The sequence below is a fragment of the Aquila chrysaetos genome, chromosome 8 (genome assembly GCF_900496995.4).
Source record: "Aquila chrysaetos chrysaetos chromosome 8, bAquChr1.4, whole genome shotgun sequence".
Lineage (NCBI taxonomy): Eukaryota > Metazoa > Chordata > Aves > Accipitriformes > Accipitridae > Aquila > Aquila chrysaetos.
Genome location: NC_044011.1, coordinates 36260372 through 36281304, shown reverse-complemented (window position 1 = coordinate 36281304; position 20933 = coordinate 36260372). Strand labels below are relative to the sequence as shown.

Genomic DNA, 20933 nt, shown 5'->3' with positions numbered 1-20933 from the left:
GAGGGCAGGGGATGCCGGGCAGCAGCTGCCAGCCAGCAGACTTCACACCCGGCCCTCCCGGCCAGCCACCCCCTCACCCCCATTCGGTCAGCAGGGCTAACTCGTCACCGCTGTCTTTCGAAGGCACCCCCGAGCCCCCCGCCCATCGCCCGCCGCCGGCTGCCCTCAGCTTAACAAGGGCACGTTCACGGTTGTTTTTCTGGGCAGCGCCAGGTGCCGCCTTAAACGCCCCCCCCGCTCCGCCCCAGGCGTCGTCTCCGCTCAGTCTTCCGAGGCCGATGTACTTCTGGCGGATAAGCCGCACCTCCCTCAGACCCGGGACCCGATGACACGGGATGCCGTTAAAGCAGCCCGTGACCCGTCGTTCGCTACCGCAGCTCCGCCGCATCGGCCGGGAACCGCCGCCAGGGCGGGGCGGGGTGGGAGAGCGCGCGGGCGGCGCGTGGCCCACGTGAGGCGCGCGCGCGCGCCCCCGCCCCGTGACGCCGGTTGCTATAGCGACGGGCGGGCGCTCCGACCGCCGCCGCGTCCGCGCCGTTCGCCGTCCCTCGTCCCTCCCCCGGCGGCCCCGGCGATGGCGGCAGAGGAGGAGGAGGGCGACGTGGAGTGGGTGGTGGACACCATCGCCGGGTTCCTGCGGGGGCCCGCCTGGTCCATCCCCATCCTGGAGTTCATGGAACAGAAGTGCGAGGGTGAGCGGCGGGGCTGGGCAGGGCAGGGCCGGGGCGGTCTCCACTCGGCCCCGCGGCGGGGCGGGCGGGGCGCGGGTCCCGCAGATCCGCCGCCGCTACCGGGGGCGTCGTCCCCTCTCCCGGGGCAGCTGCGCATGCGCGCCCGCCGCGCTGGGGCGGCCCGCTGCCCTCTGGCTGCGTTAGGGGCTGCCCCCCACCGCCAGCCCACCGCCGCCCGGCCGGGGGCACGGGACGAGGCTGCGGCCTCAGGGCGGGCACACTGCGGGGGGCTCACGGGGCGGGGGGACGCGCCAGGCCCCGCCGCGGCCCTGGCCCCTCACTGCCGCTGCCGGCACCGGCCGGGGCTCTCCCTGCGCGGCAGGTTTTGTGGGGGCAAAGGGGCGCTTGGCCCATCGGGCCGGTGTTGGGGACGGTCCCCGCAGGCGCCGTTCGAGAGCGATCCCCGCGGAAGGCTCGTCAGGTTTTGCGCAGCCATAGCCTGCGCTTTCCCGCCGTTTTTGGGGAGGGGGTGCCTCGCCCTCGGAAAGCCGGTCTCCCCTGGGCAAGCCGTTAGTCAGGCTGTGGTAATTTGCATTCATTAGCTCGTACAGGGGATTATGGCATGAGCTTACAGTATGACACCTAAATGAGTTCTTCGTTCTGCTGCGCGTAATACCCTGACGTGGCTAGAAAGCAGTTGGAGGCCTTCAATACTTTTCCATAGCCAGATGTTTTTCCTTAGGAAACGGCACAGTACAATTAAAATCGCTGTTTGGGCAGTTGGACAGAAGAGTAGAAGGCCCAAAGTTAAACTCCTGCGATTTTGTGAACGTTGGCAGTTAAGAGATGAGAAACCATAAGTTAATGTCTCTCAAAAAATGATAGCCAGCACTAAAAAGTCAGCAGTTACAAGTTACGTTTTGTAGGTGGTCCTGTGCATGAGTTCAGCTTGGAAGCAACTCTAGTTAAACTTCCTTTTCTTCCTCAAGAAGGAACTGAGGGAATTGTGGAGTAATTTGGGGAACAGCCTTGGTAAACTGGAAGTACAGGCAGTGAGAGGGGGGACTGGGATAGACCTGTAGCTCCAGGTAAAGGTGCCTGAGGAGACCTGTATAGGTGTATGTATGTAGTGAGGAAAGGAGGAAATAGGCTTTCTGCAGTAGAGATTTGGCTAAATTAGCTCTGCTACTTACGGAACAAATTTTCTGCTGCCAAGGAACACCTGGATCCTTAATGGTAGCAAATTAATTACAGTTTGGGCAAATCTGAAAGCATTGCTTAAGTTCTTTAGAAAAAAGGAAGCTTTCTTTTGTGATTACTGAAAAAAAAAGCATGTTTGAGAACATGATGGCCCGTGATCCTGCCCAGCCTGCAGACATTCACACATGAGAAGTATTAAAGCATGTTGCCGTAGACTAATTTAGGATAACTTTCTACAGCTACTGTGAATAAAATCTGTTCCTTTAGTATCATCTGACAGGATGCAGGATTCATTAATAATTTTGACTTTAAAATACTGAAGTCAGGAAACTAAGGCTTCCAAATACATTTTATTTTTAGGGGCTTACTAACATCAGGCTCAAAGTAGAATGGTTCTTACTGTTAAAGTATTGTACCTGCTTGAGCTTACTCCTTCCTCCCCTCCATCCTGCTGTGGGCTCCAGAACAGCTTCTGTAATGGTTGGCCTCAGCACGGGCCGGCTGTGTCTTTTGTTGTGCAGTCATTCTTGTTAGGGTCTGTTAAGAATTTTTATTTCGTACTCGGTGAAACAGATGCACCTCTGATTCAGATTACAGCTTCTAAACAAGTTGCTTCTTGGTTATCCTGAATTGTTTCTACCCTTTGCATGAGGCAAGATCATTGTGAGTACGTACACCTTTCCTTAGTATACCGGGAAATGAGAAAGGTAAAGCTGTGAGACAATTTATAGCTAGGAAGCAATAGAGAAATCTAGACTAGAGGTTTTCTTTTGGGAAGTCTGCCTAAACTTTAAGTCAGCAAAGGGTCTATCACGCAAAGGGTCTAGGTTTAGGAATCGGGGGAACTGATTATCCCTCTCTGGAGCAATGATCTCTCTTTAGAAGGTTGAGGGGAATTTACTGGCAGTAAGAAGATTTATGGAACCTCTGTAAATTTCCATGTAGTGAGGCAGGCTTACATAATGGTCGCTTCCTGCCAGTTTGTTTCTATGTAAGAAATTGGACGAACAAAGTAGGGAAATCCCTTGCAGTAAATGATCTTCCAAGGCATCATTTGTGCTACAGAGTGCTGTTGGACAACTCTCAGATGCTATTGAGAAAAAAGAAAAGGCTAAAGAAGTGTTACTGCAATGCTAGTGTTGCTAAGAAGCACAGTTAAAAAAATTTGAAGTTTTAGTTGCAGATATCTGTGCTATTTGCTTTTCCTTTCTATAAATGTACTGTGCTGATTCCATTGCTGGTTTTTTTACTGAGATATTTTATCAGGACAGAATTCTTTTAGTTCTCAAGACATTTAGTCTTTGGGCTGAACAAGAAAATTAGCAACATTTTGATTAACTGACAATAATTTGTGAGTCCTCAAATAGAATTTGTGTTTTGGTAATTGCTATGTAAGGAATTTATTTTGGAACTGTAGTTACTTAGGCCAAGTCCTTGCACTTCAACTTATAAACGATCCTGCTGGTTTTCCAGCTGTTGATAATTGTTTGCTTTCTCTCTCTCCCTCTTTCTGGGGTCTTGATTAATTTCTCATGGCTTGATTAATTTCCTTTTATGTTGCTGTGAAACTGAAGTTAAATCAGTGGGTATGTATTTAAGTCGAGAGGTCTTATCAGTTTTATTCAGATTATTCATAGTTCTGAGCACCAGAAGATAAGGACAAGGTACAAAAGGAATAAACAGATATTGTTGCCTGTGATTCCCTTCCCTCCCAGCACAGAGCCACCTCGACAGTCAGTGAGGACTGGGGGAGAAAGAGAAGAGTTCCCTCAGGTTTGCTTACTGGCTCTTGTCTGCGAGGTCAAATGAGTCAGTGGCTCAGTCTAGCAGGGAGAACTCAAACTTGACTTAACGCTCATCCTGTTTGAGGGCTCCTAGCAAAGATTTTCGATTTTAACAGGAAAATGATGAGTTTGTCTCCCAGGATATCCAGGTCCCCTGGCTTATCTTGATACAGTGGTTCTTCATATCTTTGGTCGCCCGACAGGAAAAAAGACTCTGTGCCAAAATCTCAAGGAAAATAATGACTACATGATTTAGGAGCCCTGACTCAAGAAAATCCAAGGTCTCCATTCAAAGTATTCCTTAATGCCACTTAACTCAGAGGAGATGCTGACCACAGCTTGCTTTACTTGGCACTTTATCCTCCTTTTGTTCAGAGCCTGAGAACAGAGAGCAGTTTGTGGAGGCTTTCCACTCTGCTTTCCATGTTGTCCTGCAGCTGTGGAAGGAGGAGGAGGACTTGGAAGCATCCCCTTGGCAGCCTGAGGCTAGCTGTTGGCATGGACGCTGACTGCGGAGTGACATCCCTGTGTCACCCCTCCTTCGGGTGCCCAGGGTGGGAAGGAACAGTAGGAGGTGGAAGGGAACAGAGAAACCAAGACAAAGGTTGGGGTCTGCAAGAGCTGTAAGGGAGATTCCCCCAGAGGGGAGGAGATGCAGAAGACAATAGAGGCAGTTAAGTGTCTTCACCCTCTTGGGTTTGGTAATATGGTGGTTGCCATAGGAGCTGAATTTTTTGTTAGAGTAAGATTTATAGTACTTTTTCTACCATTTGAATTCATCCCTGGATATTTTTAAAGCTTTTATTTTTTTTGTTTAAGTCCCTTCTTTAAAATAAACTTCCCTTGTGCAAAAATGAAACAACAGCAAATGTTGGTTTTCCAGATTATGTCACTTAAAAAGCAAGTTTCCCTTGCTTATTTAGAGGGCCTGAACTGTTTGATTAGATTTCTATCATTGCACTGCTGTAGGACGTTAAAAAGTGATGCAAGTACTTTCTGGTTTAGGAACAGCCATCTTGCATCACACCTTATCAAGGCTCAGAGCGACATTGCCTCTGGGCTGTTACAGCTGGGAAATGATGCTTTCTAAAAGTCACTCTAAATTTGTGTGAAAGTTATACTAGTTCTACGTGCATCAGTACAATCTTCTATCAGAGATGTCATATATATATGAAGACTAAATCACACTCATTCACCAGTTTAAGCAGAATTCCCATTCTTCAAATTACTTCAAAGCATGTGCATGGGAAGTGACTTGTCCAACATATAGTGGCTAATCTTGAAGGGGATTGAGGAAAGCTTATTTCTAAGCCTCTGCTTTAATTGCTAGGTTTTACATTACCTCTGTTCATTGTTGACATGAAAAAAAAAGTAAATTAAAAAAAACCCAAACCCTAGTTTTCAGTTTCTCTTTATTTTCTGCTTCTTCCATCTATTCTGCAAGCGTAGAGATCATTAGCTTGATATTTCCAGTCACAAGTTCTTAATATGAACTTACATGAATATGATTAATATGGCCTATATTATACAGATGCCCATTTTGTCTAAACCAGGATGTATATAATTAAAAAATAACTTACCTGCAGGAGATTTCTTCTTTGGGGTTATCTGTTTTTATGCAGGCAGGGTCTCATTTTCCTGTATCACCTTGGCTTCTTGCTAAATGAATGGCATTTAAAAAAAATTTTTTTTAAGTCATCACTACATCTTCCACGTAAATACATGTAGAGAGAGAGAAGTTTCCTGCTTTATGTATGTCATCTGCCATCTTAGAACAACCTTACACAAGTTCTTATGGTAGTTCGTGTATTAAATCTTACTTTTTAGTGTACGTATCTGCTGAATGCTCAACTTGCTTAGAAATCTGCTTCTGTTACGAAGATGCATTTTCCTGGTATTATATTATGAAATTTAATTACATTAAATTACCAGAAGTACATGCTTAACCTGAATGTGTGGAAAAATACATTATGATTATCAATCATGGCCTATATTTTCATATGATTACATATATTACCTTGTAAAGGTTAATCTTTCTCTTTAAGGCATAAGTTAATTTGTGGTGTGTATAGTAACTCCAAAATGTGTGTGTGTTTTGGTTTGGTTTGGATTTTTTTCCACAGTTTTTGATGATGAAGAGGAAAGCAAGTTGTCTTACACAGAAATTTATCAGGAGTACCAAGCTCTGGTGAGCATTATTCACTATTTGTGGTAGTTTTCTAAGAAGTATAATTTAAAATGTTAAAGTAGTATTTAGATGAACTACTAATTGTGTTATCTTTTTATTTAGAATTTTCTAATATTGCCTGTCTTAAGTGTTATTTAGAAATCCTTTGAGTCATCATTTTCATATGCACTTTTATGCTTGAACACCAGATATGTAAAAAGAAACTTTAACACACAGTCATATCTCTTATGCTGTTACATATTTTTAATTAAAATTAATATATCTGAAAAATCAGTTATACTATTGCAACGATTTTCCTTTGAGTCTTAAAATACAGTGTCAGCAGAAAAGAATATACAATTATGAAAAAAATCATATGATTCTTAGGGAAAAACCTCTTAGAAAGTAAGGTTTATACTTTCTTACAGGTTGAAAAATTATTAGAAGACTATCTTAAAGAAGTTGGAATTAATGAAGAGAAATTTCAAGAAGCTTTTTCATCTCCTCTTGCAAAGACACACACTTCACAGGTAAATTTTCCTTTGTTTAAGAATATATAGATTTAATTTTTAGCTTTATATTTTCACTAATATGGCAGGGTGGAGATGAAACTTTGAAAAGTTTTCTTGTTAAACTGTAATTTCCTAAAACTTATTATATGTTTGTTTATATTATGAACTTTGACCAGAAAAATGCACATCTTGAAAATAATGACAGATATTTGTGTGGTGTCAGGCACCTTTTGAGATTCGTCTTCTATGCTTTGTATTTTCTAAAACAAACCTCTAAGCTTAGGCTGTTTCTGCCACCTTTATTTGCATATTTGTCAGCTTTATGTTAGTCTTCAGTCTGTTTACAGTAGCAGACAAACTTAAAGATTAAAACAATAGACACAGTCCATAAAATAAAAGATGTTTTCCTTTGATTTTATAATAAAACAGTAAAATCTGCAAGAGAAACATTGGCCTTGAGAAGACAAGGCATGGTTAGGCAGCCCTTCACCTGCTCAAAAACATCTTTCAGAATTGTCTCGGGTATATTGAGCAGAGGAGTGGCAGCTTCTGCTGCCAGTGTTAATTGGGCTTTGCTGACATGTATCTTCCTACATGCGTAACAAGCTTCTTCGGAGCGCACATTCCTCACTCAAGCTTACGCATTTGTTCAGGAAGTCAAATTAATTGCTGTTGTAAACTTACACTGGGAAACCCTCCAGGTTTTGTGATAATATTGTTGTAGACATGTTGATCTAAAGACATAAACCATCAAATTCTTTTCTTGACTACTAGCTCAACTTGTATGGCTGGAAAAATAGACAGGAGAATTAAATCTAATTATTAAAAACATGCTCCACAGAACTTAAATCTTAAAATAATTTCAAGCAGACTGAGATGGTTATGATTTCTCTAGAGTTTTTAATTTTGTACATGTTTCCCTCCCACAGGCCATTTTGCAAACAGTGTTGGCAGCAGAAGATTTTCGACTATTTAAAAAAATGATGGTACAGAAAAATATTGAAATGCAATTGCAAGCTATTAGGATCATTAAAGAAAGGAATGGTAAGAAGTGGTAAATGTGGGGTTTCACTGCTTTTCATCTTTTTAGTGCTCTTTTGATGACTCTGTAATCCGTTCATAAATGAGTATGGAATACTGGTTCAATTCCAGCTCAAGTTAATGGAAAACATTCGGCTGATTTTACTGGGACTAGGATTTCAATATTCAGCCCTTGGCTTGTATTTTCAGTGACAGCTGTCTATACTACTTTTTAAATTAATGGATTTTTCAGTTCTGTTTTTCTGTCTAAACTTTTCTGTGAAACTTCACTTAGGTTTTTTTGGTTGAAGAATTTTCGTGATAATTTTGAGTGTTAAAACAATTACATCAGTTCATCAACAATGACAATATTGATAATTTGAATTATGCTGCTTGCATAGCAACAATGCTGTACTATCAGCTGCGCTTACTTTGCAGTTCACACTGTACAGTTGCATACGAAAAAAATGAAAGCAGAAGTTACGGCCTTTGTCATGCTAATACATCCATACTTTTAAAGAAGAGAAAATAATTTACACCCAACTCTGCTGCTCTGTTGATGTTTCTGAAAGGATTTTCATCTACCCATTCTTTTCTTCCATGTCTTTAGTTTTACGATTTTGTTTTTTCTTTTTACTGCATGGTCGTGGTTTAACCCCAGCCAGCAACTAAGCACCACGCAGCCACTCATTCACTCCCCCCCCCACCCAGTGGGATGGGGGAGAGAATCAGGGGGAAAAAAAAAAAAGTAAAACTCGTGGGTTGAGATAAGAACAGTTTAATAGAACAGAAAGGAAGAAACTAATAATGATAATAATAACAATAATAAAATGACAACAATAATAATAATAATAAAAGGATTGGAATATACAAGTGATGCACAATGCAATTGCTCACCACCCACCGATCGACACCCAGTTCGTTCCCAAGTGGCGATCCCCCTGCCCCCACTCCCCCCAGTTTATATACTGGGCATGATGTCACATGGTATAGAAAAACCCCTTTGGCCAGTTTGGGTCAGCTGTCCTGGTTGTGTCCCCTCCCAACTTCTTGTGCCCCTCCAGCCTTCTTGCTGGCTGGGCATCAGAAGCTGAAAAATTTTTGGCTTAGTCTAAACACTACTTGGCAACAACTGAAAACATCAGTGTGTTACATTCTTCTCATACTGAACCCAAAACATAACACTATACCAGCTGCTAGGAAGACAATTAACTCTATCCCAGTCGAAACCAGGACATGCATGCATGGTTTTTTTGGAGAATAATTTTTAAATTTCAAGTTTCATACAAATTTGAAAATGGTTCAGTTAGCTGTGGCTGAATTGCAGTCTATAGGAAATGCCATATAATGGTCAATGCAGAGTATGGCTTGTGCTTTACCCTTAGATGGCAAAACTTTTGTAGTTCAGAAACCTTTGCCTTTTGGCTACTAGCAACTTGATGCTCAAGGTCTAGAATCTTTTTGGAAACAGTTACAGAGAGGAAGAATTGGATGTTGGTTTTTGTGTTTTGGTTTTTTTTTTTTTTCCTTCTCTCTGCCTGAAGAATGATGCCAAATGGAGTACAAAATAATTTTCTCTAGAGTAATGCATAAATTTTGGCTTTTTTTTTTTTTTTATAGGTGTGTTGCCCGACTGTTTGACAGAGGGTTCTGATGTGTTCAGTGAAATTGAACAAGAAGAAATGAAAATACTAAGGGAGGTTCTAAGGTAAAAAATGAATCACCCCTACTTTGTACGTTATTTTAAAATAAAAAATAAAAGTATGTAGGGCCTAACTCTTCCAGCCTTTTCCAGGAAACTGCCTTCATCTTACAGATGACATGAATGTTCTTGTCAAAATCCTACCTAAGAGAAAAGGAATGGTGCTAGACAGTGGGTGTGATCAGGAATATTTAAAGACTGAGAGATAACCGCTCTGCCATGATGAATTGTCTGGGTGATGCATGGAATGATGTGCAACTTTGAGCCCCATCATTTCCATTCTCCCCTGAAACACCAGTTGGACCTAAAGTTAGACCTGGGTTAGATGCCTCTGGACAATAGGAGCACACTAGCTGTAATCCATTCAGGTAACACCCTAAACATTAAAGCTTTGGAAAGGCAAATTCTGCTTTTACAGAAGGCTTTATTGCTTTCTACAGCTTTCTCCTTAGTTGTGTTCATTGACTGTTGCTATGATCTAAGAAGATGTGAGGACTGATACAACTTCTATGGATTGTCCTCTACTCCCAGTTCACATGTGTATAAACATAAACAAATAGCAGATTAATCCATTCACGTTATGTTAAATTATGCTATTTTTCCTCTGTATTCTGGAAATAATTCCCTTCCTGTCTTTAAATGAGCAAATGAAACAAGGGATAGATAAGCCATGGAAATTCTTACACAATTATTTTTGCACAGGGAAAGATAGACCGAGGATGGTGAGTTCTGTGTGTTTATCATAATTACTTATTTCTATTAAGAGTGCATTTTCATTTAAGTCATGGAAGTATTTTGGGTACTAACAAATTCATATTAGCTTGTAATTGTTTTGATAGTCCTCAGATATTTAAGCGGTGCTAGATTTACCTAAAAGTCACTAATATTAAAGAAGTTTTGAGTATTTACTTGTATTTTGTGTTACAGAAAATCTAAGGAAGAATATGAAATAGAGCAAGAAAGGAAGAGGACTGAAGAAGTGAGTATCTTACCTTTCCCAATGAGTTATGTTGATGATTAAGAAATACTCTGATATTCCTGTCCTGAGTGTCGACTGTATCACTTTAAGGCAATGTGTACCATCCTAAGCAAACAAAAGGTCTGTCAGGAAGGTCTTACTGACACTTGTTTTTGAAAGGTCTGTTCTGTTGTTTACATTTTTCTTGATGGTGTCATTGACACTAGTGTTATGTATAAATATACCATTAACGATCAGCCATTTGGTGGAGTTCCTACGATAAGTATATTCCTTCTTCAGTGTCTGAATTCTAAAATCCTGGTAATGGATGTCAACCTTTCAGATCCAGAATTACTAATATTGTCAAGATCAAAGAGACTTCAAAGTATAAGCTTCTTAGGGATTACAGCATTCACAATCCTTCAGGAATTTTAAGGATCACTTCATAGACAGTATAGTTAGTTATTCATTAAGCTATACAATGCTGCCAGAATCTAATCACCAGGAACCAGAAATCCTCTCCAAGTTAGACCATCAGTTGGTCTCCATCAGAATAAACCATGTAGAAAGGTAACTGAATGTAAACGGGGACTGGCTAAATTGGCAATCGTTCAGCAACTGAGAAACAAATGGAAATTGAAATTAACTATGGTAGAATAGTGGCAATAAACCTCCCCTTCACTGGGAAAACATATAAAAATACTGGAATTGTAGGCTGTTTCAAAAGGGAGCAGAATTGCTCTTCTATTCTTTGCTGTTACTAGGAAATTGAGCATACTAAATTTGAAAAGAGAAAGCACTGTTTCTTCAGCCTGAACTGACAAAGGAAACCATCTGGAGACCAAATGTAGCTAGTGCAGAGGTCCACACTTTATTTCCAACCCTACTCCTGAATTCAAACCCATGAGAGGTGCAGATGATAGCTATGCTGTTGAATGCAAGTCCCAAACAGTTGGGATATTCTATCAAATTAAACCTCTCTCCCAGTGTCTGACACTGTAGAAAAGTGGTGACAAAACTCTTCTATCCCACATTACAATGATAGATTCCAGGAAGTGAGTCACCTGTTCTACTGGATTTCTCACAAAACCACCAGGAAACTCAAGCTTTGGCTCATTTTAAGAATTCAAGTTGTATTAAGATGCAGGCTTATCCAAATCTTTATAGACCAGCCAAGAATATAAATATTTTTGATAAACAAGCCAGATTACAAAGGCCCCAGTCAAGTTCACCTGGACAGAGAATGTGATAGTTATTGTTCAATAATATGTTTTTGTTAGAGAATATTTTAATACAAAATAATTTAATATTTTGATGAATGCTGGGGGGTTCTGACATGAATTAGATGGTTGATGAACAGCATAGAAATTTTCTGGGGAAATCCCAGCTGGCTTTACTATTTTGAGAGGTGGGTTGTGTTGTCAAGATTTCCCAGACAAGTGTAGAAGTGAAGCAATAGTGTCAAAGATTATCCAGACCTGTTGTTTCCATTCAGCTGGTTATTTCTCCATTTCTGAGGTAACTTCAGTGTGTGTTCCTGGTTCTCTTACTGTATTGCATATTTCTGGTGGACAGACATCTGCTTGAAAGTCACAGGCAAAGTGTGGCAAAAAAACCCCCTACGTTATCTATTTGTAGCTGGGAGACAAGATACTAATTTACCTAATATTCTAAATTCTGATTGTTGATTAGGGAACAGGTTTTGAACTAAAATAAAAAATGCTGACTTATGACTATAAGCCAGTAAGAACCTTCCCATTAGTGAAACAAAATAAGTAGTTTGCTTTTGTTCACTTTGACAATCCAATACGTAGTGTAAACAACCTGATTTTAACTGAAAGTTCTTTTGGAGCTTTCTTTGTGCTGACAGTTTAATGCCTGAAGTACAGCGCCAGGAAAGTAATGCTTGGTTTTGTTTGTTTGTTTTTTAATTTAAGGCACGTGATAAACTTAAATCACCAGATGTTACCTACAGTTTTCCAGGAGATTCGAGAGAAGCTGTAAAAGTTAAGGAATCCACTGAGGGAGCTGATGATTCGGAAGAAACTCCAAGATTTCCATTAGGTAATTTTATGGGAAAGAGCAATGCTGAGCATGCAATACGATACTATTTTCAAATTATTGAAGAGTCCACTCATATCAAGATTTTAAGAACTTGGCTGAATAAGGCTGTGAGTAAACCATCCTGGCTTTGAAGTTAGCCTTGCTTTGAGCAGGGTATTTGCACTAGGTGGCCTGCAGAAATGCCTTCCAACATGAGTTGTTTTATTATTCAGTGATAAGTCATGTCCAATTGGAGGAGAAATACAGGAGTCTAACAGCAGTTTTCATCTTTCAATTTACTGTGCTTATGCCACCATTACTGTTAAGAACAGTATGTTCCCTGTAGACAGCTGTGAATCATTCACTTAAAAAGTTATGCTTTCTCTCCCTGTGTGTGGCCATTATAGATTTAATTTATAACTGTACAAGATTTCTTGATAGCAATCAAATATTTCTGAAGGAACCAACCTTAAACTGTTAAGACTCACTCAGGCTGAATTGTCAGACCACCAAACTGAATCTTTTTGCCTTTGGTTCAGATTTTTGTTACTCATTTTAATCTTCTCAATTTTACATTTTTGAGTGGGATTGTGACGCTTACCAACTCACAATACTAAGGAGAGCTCTTATAAGTAGTCTTGAACTTCACCCAAGTTGTGTAGTGAAAATTGTCTGAATCGTTTTGTAGATGATTATTTACTCGAGAGCGTGACCAAGCCAGTAGTTTTAACAAAGAGGAGAAAAAAAGGAATCACCAGTTGTGATGGAGGTGCTCTTGGTATGTTTGTGCTGCAGCTCAAGCACAAGGGTGCTGACCTGTTCAGGAAAGCAGGAAAATTCTTAGGTGATAAGAAGCATATATATGTGTGTATGTATACATGTGTATACATGCACACACACATATAGGTATGCATGTATATACACACATGTATCTATGTATATAGGTATACAGAGGTGATCTTCAAAAACAGGTTGCGTATCAGTGGGATCTGCTCTTTTATGAGTGTGTGAAAAATTTGTAACATAATATTCTAAGGTCGCTTCCAAGAATATAATTCCAACTTTGGGAAATAATAGTCTGTGCTGTCTTTAGTTACATTTTTCCCGTGGCTTGTACTTGTCTTTGTATGCATTCACACTGGAAGTTTTCATATCACAGACACTTGAGCTGGATACTTTTAGCCTTGGTAGTACCTTTGAGGCATACTTGTTCCTTGCTTTTTCATTTGATGGCTGTTAACAGATAAAGTGGTTGTAGGACCCTCTGTTCTTTTAAACTTAGTGTCTTTCACATTAGGAAACTTCAAAAGAATAAATTGTGTCACTGACCTTTTAAATATCTTTTTTTTTCTGCTTTTATCCCTTCTGTCCTCCTGCTGAGGTTTTGTTACATTTATGTGAAGTTGTCTTCTCTCCCTTCTACCCTCAGAAGTATGCAGAAGGTCTGCAGGTATATTCACATTCTTCTTTCTCTTCTCCCAGCCTGCTTTTACTCCTCTTATTTTTGCATAGTTGCACCACCTTGCAATGGCACCTCTAAACTATGTCTATCCTGCAGCGGCTGTTTTCCTGGTTCAGGAGGAAGGCACATTGCTAGCAAATATTCTGTCTGCAGGACTTAATCCTGTGCTTGAGAGACAGGAAATCTTGGAGCTCAGGAGTCAAGACTTCTCAGCACCAAGTGCAGCCCTTCTTCTGTGCTGTCCAAGTGCCTGCTGAGCTGGTGCTGAGCATTCCCATGCTCTTTAAATGCCAAAGAAGAGACAGGTCTACAAAAAATTTAGCTTCTTGGAAATCTTCTTCATTGTAGAACTTGCATCTTGTGGCAGCGTAGCTGTCCAAAGAGGCTACTCAGAAAGTTTGTCATAGCTTATCCTCTGGTGTCACCTTTTAGAAAAGTGGGTTTGGGTAGTGGTGGCAAAAATCAAGAAGAATCTGTACTGGCAATCGTCTTCTTCCAGACCCCTTTCTCACACAGAACCGAGGACCGGCCTCCAGACCAGTCTGTTATTGCCTGCTTCCAAAACATGGGCTCCCAACTAAAGGTTTGTCTTGGATAATGGGATCATACCTTCCACTTGACTTCCTCCTGATGCCAGATACAACTCTGGGAACAGAAACAGCAAGAACCTTTCAGTAATGGTTTGTGCCCCTCTAAGGTGGCAGAAGAGCTGCTCTTCTCTCCCCTCATCCCCCTCAGTCTCTCCCCTCTGCCCCTCACAGCCCACCAGACCTGTGCTCAGATCCTGGCTCCGTGTTCTCACTCGTAGGGTTGTGTTACAGAGGAACACGACAGCTCGCCTTTCTCAACCTGAGCATGGGGAGGAATCCTGTACCTAGGGAGTATCAGCTGCCTCAGCAACATGGCCCTTGCATGAACGAGTTCTTGGAGTCAGGAAAAGGAAGAACTTTTTTAAATTTGTTTTTCATTCCCTCTAGTCTGGCATATTATTTCTCTTCCTTCAGATACAGAGGGTTTTTATTATCTCTTGCTATTTCCCCTTCACCTTGAGACCCAGGATTTCAGTCTGTGGACCCTTTAAAGTTTTCCACTGTATAACAAATTCAGATTTAATGGTAGTTGCCTTAATTTTCTTAATTTCACTTTGGTGAGCCCCTTACAAATAGTTTACAGATTAGAGCTTGCAAAACCATTCCTCCTGTACTTTGACCACCCAACTTGTTGCAGTATGGAGAGATCAGAAGGGTGAATTTCATAGTAAAGGTCATGCTCAACACCTTGGAGTGCAAGTGACTTTTCCAGCATTCTTGGAGAACACTTCCCTTTCTGGGTACCTGCAGGGCAGCCGCTTCAAAAGTTGCACTTGTGTTGGCACCGAGCTGGGTGTATCATGTGGATAAGAAGGATGCAGCATCTGCTGGAGTGGTCCTGGGTGCTTGTATTTTGAGAAGATTCTGAAAGAATTATCCACGTGGAAAAGAGTGTTGCTTAGTCACCCACAGTGTGAATGTACATATAGACAAGTTCTCAAAGGAAAAAAAGTGTTACATACCAGTAACTGTAATTCTTTGAGATGCCCTGTCTATTTGTACATTCACTACCCACCCTCCTTCCCTTCTCTTCTCAGTGTCTTTTCAGGTTCGTGGGTTAAGTGACACTGAGGGTCCTATGATCACATCCTACAGGTACTGCTAAGACACAAACATCTCCAGCTTGAGTGTTTGCAATATGGACAGCAACAGTGTAAATTTACATACACACAACACATTTCAAAGAACTACTTTCTGGTGAGTAGTTTTCCTTAATCATAATGTTTGTTATGGGGTAGGTATTTGGCATGCAGTGTGTGTTTGGTTCCCGCCCCCCCCCCCCACCCCCCTGCTTTTTAATCAGACAACTATAGTGTGAGAATTTTTTTTCTTGCAATTTTAACTCTGACCTCTCACAGAACCTCTAAGAACTTTTATCTGTCATAAACCGACATTCTTTGGAGCATCAAGACTTCCAGCAGACATATTTCAGTGAAATGCCAATTCTTCAGCTTGAACTTTGTTTTACATTTCTGTCCTGGTTTTGTTTTCTGTACTTTGAATTACGCTTCCTCTCTTATGCTTTTCACCCTACCTTTTCACAATCTTGTAATTTTCTGTACTAAAGAAAGCAGCAGTGTTGAAGAGCTAAATGTGTATTACTTGTAACTTAAATGATTGAGTGGTGTTAATCCTGCACTACGTTCAGTAGAGCTAGCTTTGTCATCTTGTTACTGTGGGCCGGTAGAGACCAAGGAGAGTACTCATACCTTAATACTCGTGTGAGTTATTTCTCAGCATTACAGCAGAAATCCATGGTCCAGCACAGTAGAATTACAATCAACTACATTCAGTTACGTGTATCAGCTCGAATATTATGGATAGACTCAAACTGACTGAACACAGTAAAACTTGTATTTCACTACCTGTATTCTTGCATCTATATGGATATATTCAGGCATATTTTACACAGTCAAAACCCTTTTCATTTTTAATAAAAGTATAGTAGGAGCAGCAACTTACCTTACCTGGGAGTAGTTGTAGGTCAAGTCAAGAGAAGTCTTAGTAAACTTCTGCAAACGTACCTTGCCCTACAGTCCAGTGACTGGAGAGGCTTTGACTCTGACCTCAGTAACCATGATGCCATCTCGGACACCATGGAGTTTGGCAGGATACAAAGCAAAACTAACCTCGGTACCTGCAGAGATATGAAAGGCACAGCTGGAATCAGGACAGGGTTACTTTTCTTTGGCAGCACAGGCAGCATTTGTCCCGGAGAAGAGCAGGAGGCGAACAGGGTATCGTGCAGGACTGTTATCGTACACAAGGTGAGGGACTTGATAGGGAGCGGAAGACACCAGAAGTTGCCTGAGCCTTGTTTGCACCAAGGGTGCCCAGAGCTCCCCTGGCACCCACCAGCCAGCCCAGCCTGTCTGGGCCTCTGAGCCCTGCCAGGGTCAGAAACCTGGTGGGTTCCCGCTATGTCCCCAGGCTGGGGCAAGGCTAGTTCTGAAGAGGAGTAACTGAGCTGTGTCAGCGTAACGCTTTGCACCTCTTCAGCTTCGCTTCCCCCCTCTCCTGTACAAGTTCACTTCAATACAGTATTTTCTGATTCCTTTCTCTGAAGCTGAAAGCAGCACGCTTAGAGTTGGCTAAAGTGCGCCTTCAAAGCTGCTGATGACTGGCGCGGCTTGCCAAGACAGAAACTGAAAGTGCAATCTCAATATGAACTGACTATTAGAACGCTGAATATGAAATTACATTCCAAGCATTTGACAATTTATAACTTATTGCAGTAGAGGTACTTACGATGTAAAGCATTATTTAATTGCTTTCATACTACAAATACAGTATCTGTGTTTTTTGAAAGAAAGTTTTATTAATAAAGGGGAGAAATGTGATTTTTTTTTTTTTTTTTTAAGTTTTCCATTTCATCAGAAGGACATCTGGATATTGAAAGAAACACCAATTTATTTTTTTATTTTATACATTTCTATTCTTTCTCACTGTTTTCTATGTAAAATTGCTGCTTAGGGGAATCTCGGAAATCTGCGAGGGAAGACTTAAAACCAGTACGCACGTTACAAAAAGGAACAGAAAGCTTACCTCAGCCATCTTGTACCAAAGGGAAAGAAGACATTAAGAAAAGGTCAGCTGGAAAATGTTCAGAAAATGCAGCGCAAAAAGCTGGGATGAAAGGACCTGTAAGTTTAAAACAAACAAAAAGAAAAAACCCCAAACATAGAACTGGAATGCAAAAAGACAGGATTACATTTAGAATATATATTTAAGACAGTATTACATTTAAATATATATTTTCTAGTATTGTAATCAGGTGGTTTTGGTTTTGTTTGGTTGGTTTGGTGGGGGTTGCCTTTTTTTTTTTTTTTTTAAAACCAGCATGCAAATAGTGGTTTTTGGTATTCACCAGTTTAATTTGCATAAAATTCAGATCTTCATTCTAGTTTTAGAATAGAATTTAGCATTCAGCCTTTGTCCCGTGATAATTTCTTAGCAGACAGCTCTGGCTTGAAACTTCAGCTTGGATTTTTTTTCAGCTACTAATTTTGGGGGCAAATGTGATGTAAATGCTTTTATCTCACATGCCATGCATACCAAAAGTTAATTTCAAAATGTATTTTAAAAAAAATTTTCCAGAATTTATCAGAACTTGAAAAACAGCAGCTGAAGCAACGAGAGGACTACCTGAAGAAAAAACGAGACATGTTGATGGCTACAAAGAAGGAGTCAAGAAATAATGTACTGTTACCAACGAACACTGACCAGAAAGAAGAGGAATCATCTCCTAAAGAGGTGAAGGATTCAAACATTTTAATCATCCTGATCACTTTGTAAAAAACACAGATGATTTCAGTGAAGATGTTGATGTTGCTCCTGAATATTGTAGCAGGGTAAAAAAAAAAAAAAAAAAAAAAAAAAAAAGTGGGGGAAGTAGAGAGGAAGTATTTTTTAAGTTACTGTGTTTGCAGAAACTTATAGGCTAGAACTTTTAGTGATTAAGTTAGCATTATTTTGCTTCAGTATCATCAAATCCTCATGATTTAGCCATTCATAAACTTAAATTAAATGCTGGTTTTCTCCCAGTCTGTGACCTACCGTTTGGGCTTCCTTAAATCTCTGGGATTTTTTTTTTTTTCTCCAGCTGAAATGGAAAAAAACGTCTTTCTTTCGCAGTCTTTTTTTACAGAGGTAACAAGTTCGCTCTGTTCTTTTTTGTTCCGAGTTTTGTGCTTATTTCAAAGAAAGAAATCCTTGATTTCCATCCATCATCCACTGGATATAGAAGTGACATGACAATGATACCTTTTAGAAAGACAAGGCATTCCGAAGGGTGCATGCTGCTGTTGTCTACCCAGTTGCCTCCAACAGAAAAAAAACAAGTCTGGGGGAGGGTTGGACGCGTAGGACACAGTGAGAGCGGTGTGCCCTCTTGGAAGGGGTACAGCCGGCAGTCAGCTCCTTCCTCAGGGTCTCGTTCTGTCCAAAGGCTGGTCTCTCTTCAGAGACGTGTGTGAAGGTACTTAGTGAATTAACCGCTATGTTCCTTGACTTAAAACAAGTGCTGAAATCACAAAAAATCCTTGCATCATGGGGATGATAGAAAATCTAGTTTGGGAAAAAAGTAGTAAATCCTATTGGGGAAAGAAAGTACCAACATAAAAAAACCTCAGAATCCTATGACAGGATAAAGCTCTACCAATACAGAGGTCTTTATCAGAAAAAGAAACCCAAACTTTTTCTGTTAATCATTGTTACGGTTAATATGACTTAATCCATTTGCCACAAGTAGATCTAATCTACATTTATATGGAAAGAAATGGTTGAAAACTCTCAACACAAATGAGGAATCTAGAAGACCTTAAAACCCACACAAAACAATGTAGTAACTGTGAAGTTTAAAAAAAAAAAAAAAAAAAAAAGAAAAGAAAATCAAACTACTCTTCTTTACAGAGCACAAACTTCAGACTGGAGATCTTCTATTGCCTCTGAGTATTTTTCAGCGTTGCTGAGCATTTTATTATGCTCAGAACATGCCCAAAATACTGTTGATTGGGGAACTTCCAAAACAACTAAGCACCACCCGTTGAATTTGAGGTTAGTCCTCTCAAAAAGATCAGTACGGTGCAGTGGAAAAAAGGCAGATTGACAGAAAGAGCCAGTCATCTGCATCCTGGGATCCACTTCTCAAGAAATAGAATAATAGTATTTTTGTAATTAATCCTGGAGAGCAAGTGAGTTTGAAGGACAGCTGCTGCAGCCTCAGGTTTGCAGGTGCTGTTACGTGGCTGCTCCTTGTTGGAGAAACCATGTGTCGGCTACCAGATCTGGCTGCCACCTCTGGTTAGCAGTTAAGTGTTGGAAGTCAGGCTACCTACCAGGAAAGCCATGCAGTTCATTGCAATGTTTTTTCACTTTGTTTTTAGGAAATGTCAGAAGAGAAGCAAAGGTTACTACAGAAGAGGAAAATGCTTGCCGAAAAACTAAAAGAAGAAGTTATTAACAAGCGGTAATTTTAAGAAGCTCATTGCAGACCCCAAGAACATAAGTATGTTTTTAGAATAAATTATATCATCAATAATTGAATGGATTTGTTTTCCAATATTACACTTAGTTTTATAGAACTTTCAGACAAGCAACTCAGTACTTTATAATGTATTGAAAATTACACTGAAATACACTAAAAAACGCTTATTTTCCAGAATGCTGGAAACCCCCTGACTTCCACTGGAACACGTTCAGCAGTGAGGCCATTTAACATCACTGCAGCATACAGATTTGCTAAGCTACTGGCCTCAGCCACTCGATATTATATAGAACAAAAGCAGATAGTGAGATCTGTTAAAAGTAATTCCTATATGAACCATTCTGAATGTATTAGAAATTTTAACTTTTTTATTTTTAAAATTATAGAACTTTGTTGCTCTTATTAGAATATTATAAAGAAATTACTATTTTTCAGCTGTGCAATGTAATAAAGTCTAAATTCACATGGAAGTTCACCTATGACCATCGTATTTTTGAGAAAGATGATGCAGCTTGGAGTCAAGACATGTACATATTAACTCTGGATTACATTGCTTTACATACTTTTGAGGCAGTTTACCAGTCCTTAGGTTCTGTTTTGCTATAAATGCAACTTCAAGTAAAACTAATTGCTTTAGTTACAAAGTAAAAGCTAGGGATTTCACCAGCAATTTCGATTCAAAGTAGAAATCTTTAAAAATCTTGTTTACTGGTGTTCAGCTTTGACAGACTTAAACTGAAGCCAGGAGAGAGGCTATCCTTTGCACTATGTCATTATACAGCCGACTGCAACAGTAACTCGCATTAAAAGAAACAACCCACCCATTCAAGTTTCAATGTAACTTTTTATTAAAATAGCATTTATAACTGATACATGTTGGCAGATGTTCTTTTCTTTTCCAAAAAGAGCGGTCGTGGAAGGACCCCAGGCACGGGAACGCGGCTGCCCACAGGCAGAACCCAGGCAGCACTGACCAGGTCAGACTGGGAAACAGCATCTGTGGGGGTGACGACCCCAGACAAAAGCCAGTTAAAAAGAGTGCTGCATGTCACCTTCTACAGGGATTGTAAATTTTTTTTTTTTTTAAACGGGACATCTAATGCCACTTTACACAGTCTTTCTGTAGGAACTATAAAAATTCATGACATTCTTGTTTTTGCTGTAAAAAAAACCTCAGGTTGGTCTGAAAGTATTTTTAAAGCTCCTTACAGTACTTCAGGGAAGATTTGGGGTGGTGGGGAACAGAGCAGGAACTAACACACTTCTGTCGGAGACCCCCAGAGAACTTGTTCTGGGTAGCTGTTAAAGAGAATTGGGACAACTCAGGTCCGCAGACCAG

General features: G+C 40.6%; 1 protein-coding gene across 1 annotated transcript; it reads left to right on the top strand.

The window, feature by feature from the left end:
* The first annotated feature begins 484 nt into the window (after positions 1-484).
* On the top strand, positions 485-20464 carry CFAP36 (cilia and flagella associated protein 36). Its single transcript, XM_030021656.1, has 10 exons — positions 485-692; positions 5779-5843; positions 6251-6352; positions 7264-7378; positions 8975-9062; positions 9984-10035; positions 11952-12078; positions 17083-17252; positions 17707-17862; positions 19494-20464. Exons 1-10 carry the CDS (start codon positions 575-577, stop codon positions 19578-19580), a joined length of 1080 nt encoding a protein of 359 aa, XP_029877516.1. The 5' UTR covers positions 485-574; the 3' UTR covers positions 19581-20464.
* Positions 20465-20933: the final 469 nt, after the last annotated feature.